The 9,921-nt window shown below is 40.1% G+C and overlaps 1 protein-coding gene across 1 annotated transcript in view; it reads left to right on the top strand.

Moving 5' to 3' along the window:
* The window catches only part of myo15aa (myosin XVAa), a 68,588-nt gene that overhangs the window by 29,094 nt on the left and 29,573 nt on the right, over positions 1-9,921 (top strand). Inside the window, exons 8-24 of the mRNA XM_014006906.1 lie at positions 39-142; positions 230-293; positions 377-490; positions 574-735; positions 1,366-1,479; positions 4,534-4,592; positions 4,765-4,888; positions 5,859-5,954; positions 7,239-7,370; positions 7,456-7,581; positions 7,696-7,773; positions 7,865-8,022; positions 8,094-8,139; positions 8,222-8,346; positions 8,878-8,995; positions 9,159-9,334; positions 9,703-9,787. Coding sequence (XP_013862360.1) covers positions 39-142; positions 230-293; positions 377-490; positions 574-735; positions 1,366-1,479; positions 4,534-4,592; positions 4,765-4,888; positions 5,859-5,954; positions 7,239-7,370; positions 7,456-7,581; positions 7,696-7,773; positions 7,865-8,022; positions 8,094-8,139; positions 8,222-8,346; positions 8,878-8,995; positions 9,159-9,334; positions 9,703-9,787 — 1,881 coding nt within the window. The remainder of the gene's footprint in view (positions 1-38; positions 143-229; positions 294-376; positions 491-573; positions 736-1,365; positions 1,480-4,533; positions 4,593-4,764; positions 4,889-5,858; positions 5,955-7,238; positions 7,371-7,455; positions 7,582-7,695; positions 7,774-7,864; positions 8,023-8,093; positions 8,140-8,221; positions 8,347-8,877; positions 8,996-9,158; positions 9,335-9,702; positions 9,788-9,921) is intronic.

Raw genomic sequence — 9,921 nt, 5'->3', positions numbered from 1 at the left:
ATATATAACACATTTTAACCTGTATGAATTCCTGACAGATACTTGAGGCAGCTCCTCTGCTGGAATCTTTTGGAAATGCCAAAACTGTGAGGAACGATAATTCCAGTCGCTTCGGAAAATACATAGAGGTCTTTCTGGAGGAGTGAGTACCAATTTATCCTGTTTTATCTTCTTCTTGATATAATTCTGCTTATGTTTTTCATTTTCCTGTCTTTTTGTTTGTTTTCAGTGGTGAGATCAGCGGTGCCATAACCTCTCAGTATCTTCTGGAAAAGTCCCGTATTGTCTTCCAGGTGAGACGTGTGAATGTGAMGAGACAGGCTTGTTTTCTGTGTGTGTTTGAGTCTACCGAGGCAAATGTTTCTGTCTGCTTCAGGCCAAAAATGAGAGGAACTATCACATCTTCTACGAGATGCTGGCAGGTCTTCCCTCTCAGCAGAAGCAGGGTTTCTATCTGCAAGAAGCTGAAACCTACTATTACCTCAACCAGGTAAGAAGCTGCTTAAGGGCTGCCTTTTCTTAGTATTCAGGGTGACCATGTTTCTCTCGATTTATCTATCTTTCTTAACACAGGGAGGGGATTGTGGGATAAAGGGAAAAAATGATGCTGATGACTTCCACCGTCTGCTCTCCGCCATGGAAACTCTTCGCTTCACTCCAGACGACCAGTCAACCATCTTCAGAGTGCTCTCATCCATCCTGCACCTGGGAAATGTCTACTTTCAAAGACATGAGGTAAAACGTTCACTTATTGCTTCACTCTGAGGGGATTTGAAAAGAAGACAATAAATCCTGTAGCTGCAAGACAAACACCGGGTGATCAAAGACAAAAATGCCTACGTTTTGATGAATTAACTTCATAAGAAAGATCTGAATTGTGAGTAGGAAGAGTTTGCAAATATCTGAGTGGGTGACATCATCACATAACTTTAAATGATGTTTCTCCTGTAAAGTATGGCAGTGCTATGGAGCTCAAAAAATGTTTAAGTTTGTCTTGAGTTTCAACAATATCCCATTGTGTACGTGGAATATATTGGCTGTGTTTTTGTTAATTTTCTGCAACCAAAAATCATATCTGATCTAGCCTCGTGTTTTGATGTATTTCGAGGAAGGGGAAATAAAAGTCTTCATRCATCGGCGCTCTTAATTACATGCTAATAAGTGTTATTTTTGTCATCTCATAATCTAATAGGAAAAATGTACAACGAATACATCAACAACATACAGTGGATGTACGAAAATAATTTGTGGAAGTCCCCTGAAGATATGTGAAAATGCTTTAAACCAAAAATAAACTCAGGAGAACATTGTGATTTTAGATCAGKTTTTTTTTTCCTTTCTTTCTTTCTTCCTGCTGTGCTGAAGGCTGATGGCCAGGAGGTGGCGTCAGTAGTGAGCGCTCAGGAGATCCGAGTGGTGGCAGAGCTGCTGCAGATCTCGCCTGAAGGCCTGCAGAAAGCCATCACCTACAAAGTCACGGTCCGTATTAAAACAACTCAATATGTGTTATTTTCCCAGACTGGATTTTAAATTATAACACTGACAGATTCCTTGGTTTCATTTGGTCTCATCTTGACCTGCAGTAGGCCGACCTCGTGTGTTTGTTTCAAGCTTAGGGTTATGAAGACACAAAAGAGACACTCATCCTTCAAGAAAGACACAAACTGCTTTCAATRATCTGCTTCCATTGCTGTTCTGTTCTCCTGATTTCCTTATAGGAGTACTTGTCAGAGCCAAGCATACAGTTTCTTTACTTTAAACATCTTGTAAAATGCTTCCCCTGCGTTTGTAGGAGGATCCCAGTAGTGCCTCATGTTTTTGGGCAAAAAGCTTTTCTCCTAWTTATTTAGAGAGCAACACGTCTATGAAATCTAAAAMAATGGCTACAAAATTTGCTTTAATGCAACCATGTTGCAGGAGATCGACAGGCRGATTGATGCTGCGTCTGCAGTGATGCGGGCGCTGTACCKGTCTGTCGTGGTGTAGCAAGAGCTGAGCCAGAAGTCAAAGTTCTTGATTCATCGGTCATCTACGTTCCTACTCTCATCTATGGTCACAAGCTTTATAGTGACTGAAAGAACGAGATTGCGGATACAAGCGGCCAAAATGAGTTTCCTCTGCAGTGTGTCTGGGCTCTCCCTTAGAGATAGGGTGAGAAGCTCAGTTATCCAGGAGAGACTCAGAGTAGAGCCGCTGCTCCTCCACGTCGAGAGGAGCCAGTTGAGGTGGTTCATATGGTTAGGATGCCTCCTGGACACCTCCCTGGTGAGGTGTTCCTGGCCCGTCCCACTGGGAGGAGGCCCAGAGGAAGACCCAGGACACGCTGGAGGGACTATGTTTTTCGGCTGGCCTCCTTGGGATTCCCCCAGATGAGCTGGCCCAAGAGGCTGRGKAGAGGGAAGTCTGGGTCTCTCTGCTTAGGCTGCTGCCCCCGCGACCTGACCCCTGATAATCAGAAGAAAATGGATGAATGGCAATCATGTTAAGTTTACAAATCTTATACAATTCTTTTTTTCTGTGCAACACTGTATTTATATTTTTCAGTCCAAACACTATYCTTCGAATCCAATGAGAAACAAAAGCTGCATTTGTATAAAAAGATTCCTCCCATTGATAAAAATGAAAATTTTCCTCAGTAAAAGGGTTCTTCCTTTAATATCCATTATGGTTGGATTGAGTGCAGGGAGAGGAGCAACACAGGACTCTCCAGCTGACAGTATCAATGAATGGTAGTTGTCCAGGTGTGAAATATTCCTTAAAAAATAATATCCACAAGCAAACTCCAAATCCTGAGGGGAAAAACACAAATATTTGGAGTCAAATCCAGCCTTTTCTCTCATCAGCCCAGTTTTAAATGTGACTCCACTCGTTCTGGTCATCGTCTGATCGGAAACGAGGGCGACAAGAGGAGAAATAAGAGGCTCGGGGACACACTAACAGCACAGCATTGGATCACGGTGCTGGTTAATTCTTCCACAAGCACACGCTCGTACACACGTCTTTTGCATAATTTAATTTCTAATTACCAGTGGCGAGTATGTAACAGGAGAGGAGGCAGTTATACCCACTCTTTGCCCATGTYGGAGGTGTGTGATTTTTAGCGTGTGTTTGTGTGTGTTGGAGGTATAAGTGGATGTTGGCAAGTGAGACTTTCAGGTCTCAAAGTGTTTTTTATCTGATCAGACCACAAGTCTCTGCCTCTTGAATTAATGAAGTAGAGAGGAGGAGCTGAAAGGGAGCTAAAATACAGAAAAAAATGGAAAAAGGAAGCCTTGGGATTCCCCCAGACGAGCTGGCCCAAGTGGCTGGGGAGAGGGAAGTCTGGGTCTCTCTGCTTAGGCTGCTGCCCCCATGACCTGACCGTGGATAAGAGCAAGAAAATGGATGAAAAGGATTTTAGTTATTTATTTATTTATTTTTCTTTCAGCATTTTTTGGTCAACCGTAGCACAGAAACGGCTGTACGATCAACTTGAAATTTGGCAGTAATGCACCGGCAGTTGTGTCCGACCTACATTGCGCCAGCTAACGGTTTTTACAATAGACCCTATATTTGAGGAGGGGGCTCCACCTAAAAAGGGGGAGTCTGGACATACAAAATTGCTTATAACTCAAAAACTATTCAACATAGGAGCTCTGATCAAGGGCTATCCACTGGGCCCACCTATGAGCACCCCGACTCCAGACCCCCTCCGAAAACAATAAATATGTTCTGGTTAGTTCTAGAGTTMTGGTGCATTGGTGCTTTGCGTACATGCAGGGGTCATATATGCTTCTGCTGTGTGGTATCTGGTTATTGAAACATTTATACATTTTATACAATGGGTTTTTATTTTGTCTGGGTGTGTTCTTTGTTTGTAGTGTTAGCAAAAATATTTGTGAACAACTGGATGGATTCGGAAATAAATCTTTCCACACAAACAATGAGCTCAAATTTTGTGTGAAAGTAGCTGATGGTCATTTAGGACACATACTCAGAGCATTACCCTTAACTTTATTTGAAAGATTTGTTCAAAACAAMCACAACWCWATCAGTTTTCAACACAGTGTCAGTTTAATATTCTCTAATGAAAAGCTGCAGGTATTACGCTTTTCTTCAAGGAATAGTAAACCATTAATTTACATGCAATAAAAATATTGCTGATTTAGACATTGCTCATATGACAGAATCTTTGAAAGTTTATGATTTTGATTAGATTAAGTTGCAGGAAAACATCATTTTGTATCATCTTGATAGGAAAAACAAACACCCATGACAARTCTCAAAATATTAACCCTAACCTGATGTTTGTAAAATCCTAACAAATAAAACACCTGGGTCCCAAATYCATGATTGACACTAGTGCTGACTACAGGTACAAGATGTTGATTGGCTCAAAATTTCACAACAGTTCAACGTCTTAAAAATGTATTTTTTATTGAATTATATATTTAACAAAGCTTAAGAAGTAAAAGCAAATAATATTTTTATAATATAACATTTTTTCCAACTAAAACATGCTGATTAAAAGTGTTGCTCCTGTGTTTTCTACAGGAGACAATGAGGGACAAAATCTACACCCCTCTGACTGTGGAAAATGCTGTTGATGCCAGGTGATGGACAGATCGCTGTTTAAAACAATTTAATGACATTGAAATTCTCAGTCTCTAGATCCTGCATCTTTAAAAAGTTTGGCTTTTGCAAATCGATTCTGACAAACCTGACTGACGCCAGCTTCGGCAGGATTCATCTCCTAACTTTCATCTGCAAATCTCTCTTGTTTAGAGATGCTGTTGCCAAGATTCTGTACTCGCTTCTCTTCCACTGGTTAACAGAAAGGATTAACGCTCAGGTGTACCCCCGCCAACACGGCCACTCCATCTCCATCCTGGACATTTATGGATTCGAGGTACGCACGTCTTATTATGACAACAACAACAACAAAATAGACAAGAGGAATTATTTTAACGAACTGAGACTCAAATCCTAAATCATTTTCTTTCACTTGACTTAACAAAAACTAAAACTTAACTTTAAGTGGCATTCTTACGGGGCTTAGTGGTATGAGTTAAATGATCTTTAGTGTGTGCTTTGCCAGTGCTGTAAAGAGTATCTTGCCATTATTATTATTTTTATTATTAATAACCTCTATTTAACCTGGAAAATCCCGCTGAGAACACAGATCTCTTTTACACTTGAGGTCTGCGCTTGAAGGCAGCTTAAACATGTTTTTYTGGATTGCGTGTACCTGGAGAAAATCCACTCAAACACTAAGTCTACAGGCAAACTCYACACAGAAAGACCCCAGGCCCAATGTGGAGCTTAAACTCAACCTTCTTGCTGTGAGGCAACAGTGCTAACCACTAATCCACTGTGTGGTTCTACTTCCTGAATGCAAAATCTACTTTTTTAGTCRTTAAATGTATTTTCTTGTGTTACTTGGAGTCTATTCTGGTGCTGTGTCGRTATCWTTATATTCTTTCTGAGTAATRTTTTTAAATCCATTCAGATTTCTCTATTTTCTATTACATTTTTACTATTAMTATTGCATCAAATAAGCCACAGACTTACTTCATTCTCCTCTGGCTCTGGGTTATACTCTGGCTCCAAYATGTAAGGCTGGATGGACAAGTCTYCTGTTGTTTTAATTAATTTGTAAATAAAACATTGTTGAGCTGCTAGACAGCAGTAACCCCCTATCAAACTAGAATGGACCGGTCTGCAGGCTTGGGGGGCAGGGCTTGTTTGACTTTAAAGAGACAGCCTCAAACAGCAAACGTTTATCTCCTGAATGGTTGCTCTTAAGATGTGACATAAAGAATTATCAGCTTTGTTTCTTTTTATATGTTTTGTGTGTGTTTGTGTGTGTGTGTCTGCAGGATTTGGCCTTTAACAGCTTTGAGCAGCTTTGCATTAATTATGCAAACGAGTACCTGCAGTTCTTCTTCAACAGGATCATATTCAGAGAAGAACAGGTGAGTCCTCGTCACACCTGCAGTGCACACACGTGAACACACACTCTTCATGACCTATTCAGAGGTTCTCCCCGTGTGCTTATGGCAGGCCRTTTTAACATAAAATCAGCTTCACCACGCCTTTATTCCAGATGTTTGAAATTGGTTTATGACCAGATTCTCATTTACCATTAAGTTGTTTGGAGGCTCCAATTCAAGATATACTAAAAGGAAATTTGACTAGTCAGAAATACAGTTCTATATATCTCTAATTTAGCTTTGACTAATCATTATTAGCTTTCCTGATATCTCATTTTTTGTTCTCTCTAGTCATGAATCCATTTAAAGATACCTTAATTGTATTTGGAGATATCACAAATAAAGATTTAACAAGTGCAAATAAACTTGCAGATATCTTGAAAGCAGCTAATGACTAGGCAAATCTAAATTATAGACATCTAGAACTGCATTTTTAACCAGTTACAATTTTTCATAAGACATCTCCAAATGAATTCAAGATATCTTGAATTTTTTTTTTCATCTAGAAAATTTTTCTATTTAAGATATCTTGATTTAACAGTTCAACTAGTCAGAATGATATTCAAGATATATTGAATTTATTATTCTGACTTGTCAAAACGTCACAGATTTATGCAGCATTTTGGTGGAAATCTTTCAAGTCATTTTAGCCTCACTGAGCCACGAGTCTTACTTTAATTTGTTATTTGGTGGTTTGCAGTGTCAGGCCAGTCCAACTGAAATTCTTGTGTTTTAACACAACTTTTATCTCTTCTGCTCTACATGAAACAACAGAAATAATTTATATTTTGTCATTGCAACCATGCAAAATTATGCAGGCAACAGTTTGGACAGCTCAGGGGGGTCTTATACGCRCAATTTCCTAATTTAGATGCAGTATCTCAAAATGTTATTTTGATTCATCATAATTACATTTGAGACACMWTGAATTGTAATTATGGATGTGTGACCCTTCAAATGATGAATCCAGTGATGTCATTTGAGATATCTTGTATTGTTCTGTATCAGAATGTAAATGCAGAAATCTTAAATAACCCTTCAGGATGGTCAAAATGTAGTTGTTCCTAGTCAAACCTCCTTTTYAGATATCTAGAATGTAATTACAGATAGTCAGACAAAGCAGATTTTATGTTAAAATGGCCTGCCTTGGTGTCCATATTATATAGTGTGGGCACTTATTAGTGGTAGAAACCAACACATAAAATGGCAGAAGTGAGATTGTTGCAAAAAAAAGGTAACATTGTGTTGTATTGGCTCCTCGTGTAGGAGGAGTACAGCAGAGAGCAGATCCCATGGCAGGACATCACATTCAACGACAACCAACCCTGCATTGACCTCATTGCAGCAAAGCCTCATGGGATACTGAGGATTCTGGATGATCAGAGCTGCTTCCCTCAGGTGAGGAACATTCAACCCTGGGACATCTGTCATCTGCATGGGTTAAATAAGACTGAACCAAAGGATGTGCTCTTTTATTTGCCAGGCAACAGACCACACTTTTCTCCAAAAGTGTCACTACCACCACGGCAACAATCCGCTGTATCAGAAGCCAAAGATGCCCCTCCCTGAGTTCACCATCAAGCACTTTGCTGGTCGCATCACCTACCAGGTATTTTTGCTGCCTAATCAGAGATAAGTGCTCATCGTAGATGATAAAAGCTAAACAATTAAGGGAAAGACTTCTCTTGAACATGGTACATTAATAAAGATGTCACTGATGCAGGTGTACAAGTTCCTCGATAAGAACTACGATCAGGTCCGACAGGATGTGCTGGACTTGTTCATTCAGAGCAGGAACAAGGTGTGTGAAGAGCCCAGGCTAACCTGTGTGATACAGTTGTAGAAAGGTGTGTAAACATGGTGTGTGTGTGTGTGTGTGATTTGGATCCCAGATGGTGTCAAACCTGTTCCTGGCTCATGCAGAGGCCACTGGGCAGCAGAGAGGAGGTCACATGAGGAAGAGCAGCTCCGTCACCAGAAAGTACCAAGCTCCCACCGTCAGCAGCAAGTTCCAGCAGTCGCTGCTGGAGCTGGTGGAAAAGATGGAGAGGTGAAGCGCTGGCGTCGCTCGTACAACACCACATATTACCTGCACTACTCACGTTTGTGCTTTTATTTCAGGTGCAACTCTTTCTTTGTTCGCTGCATTAAGCCAAATAACATGAAGGTAGGCCTGGACTCTGTATTTCAGACCTCTTGGTGGACATTTGTGTAAATTAGTGTATTTATGTGTTTTTATCTGTTTGTAGCWATCAGGTGTGTTTGAGGACGAGCTGGTGGGCAGTCAGCTGAGACACTCTGGAGTCCTGGAGACCATCAGGATCCGTAGAGAGGGATATCCTGTCAGAATGTCATTCTATGTCTTCCTATTTAGGTACTATACACACAGAACATGGAATAGTTTAAAAATAACTTAAAATAACAAATAAAATCCTAATTTTCTTATGAGAAGTTTTGAAGCTGAAAGGTATTGTTGCCAACAAATTTTAAGCAAATTTCATTTATTATTAACTGTTGAAAAGGATTATTTAAAAGAAGAAAACATTCGTGGTAGTTGCCAAACTTGTTAGGAGTGGAGTTTTGATTAAATCGTCAATTCACAAAAAGCTCGTGAATGGTTAAATGTACATAACAGTACAATCAGAAACTTACTGAGCTAGCATGTTTGACTGGTTTAGCTGTGTTGGTTTTGAAAAACAAAACAAAACCTCACAGTAAATCAGCACAGACACATTTAACCAGCTGTCAAACACGGTGGTGCAGGTTTGATGTTTTGGGCCTTCTCTGCTGCCATGAGACCTGGACACCAGAGCAGACCATGAACTCCTTTATATACCAGAATACCCTTTGAGTCAAATGTTCTGTCACGTGTCAACACTTCTATGTGAATGTGTGTCTTCCTCAGGTATAAGTCTTTAGTGGGGATTCGAGAACTTCCAGCAGCAAATGGCGAAAACTGTGTGATTTTGCTCAGTAAGCTGTGTCCCCTCCGACCGGGAGCTTTCCACATTGGTGTCWCTAAGGTGGGATCATTTATCGAACCTAAACCTGTTAATTGTCATTCAGTTCTCCAGCCCCAGTTTTTGTTGCCACATTTACCCGTTTTTTATTTATATTTTTATTTTATTTTTTTATGTCACACTGATAATCAAAGGTAGCATCATGTTAACGTYTCTGTGCATGCAGCTGTTTTTAAAGGAGGACATCTACCAGCTGTTGGAATGCAAAAGAGAGCGATCGCGTCAGCTCGCTGCTCTCACCTTGCAACGTTACACCCGAATGTTTTTCGTCAGAAAGCGATTTATTGACTTCCGTAAGAAGATGATCAAGTTTCAGGCCTGGTGCCGGGGCTACCTCCTCAGGTAAGAGACTTCATACAAATCCTAAAAGCTCAGGAGAGATAAAACTGTTAATACTGGAATAGGTGTTTCATTTGGCAAACAGTAGAATTAACTAAAAAAAAGTGTATGAACTCATTAAACTACAGTGTCAGGAATGGAAGGGTAATAAAGTCTCAACAACATGAACAGGATTTATTAAAACACACAATTACAGACAAACTTATGTATGTGGACGGCTTGCATAGGTCTATCTGTAGCATTGAGTTAGGCTATGCACGTAAAGTATATGGTAGCAGAGGAGTGATTTGAGCTTGTTGTGTCTGAAAATATTAAATTAATCTGTGTAAGAGAAAAATTCATATGACCTCCTTTTCTACTCCTTTCTTTAGGAAGCAGTATGTGAAAATGAGAAACAGTTTGGTGCGATTCCGCTCAATTGTCCACATGTATGTCAACCGCAAGCAATACATCAAGGTACTGCATTCATTTCTGATGATTAGTATTGATTCCTGCTGAGAGAGTAAGTCAGAGTGAGGATTTTTTTTGTGTGCGTTTGTGTGTGTGAGTGTGTGTGTGTGTGTGTGTGTGTGTGTGTGTGTGTGTGTGTG

This window comes from Austrofundulus limnaeus, unplaced genomic scaffold, assembly GCF_001266775.1.
Source record: "Austrofundulus limnaeus strain Quisiro unplaced genomic scaffold, Austrofundulus_limnaeus-1.0 Scaffold38, whole genome shotgun sequence".
NCBI classification, from domain to species: Eukaryota; Metazoa; Chordata; class Actinopteri; order Cyprinodontiformes; family Rivulidae; genus Austrofundulus; species Austrofundulus limnaeus.
The sequence above is the reverse complement of the archived record's forward strand: the minus strand, read 5'-3'. Positions and strand labels throughout refer to the sequence as shown.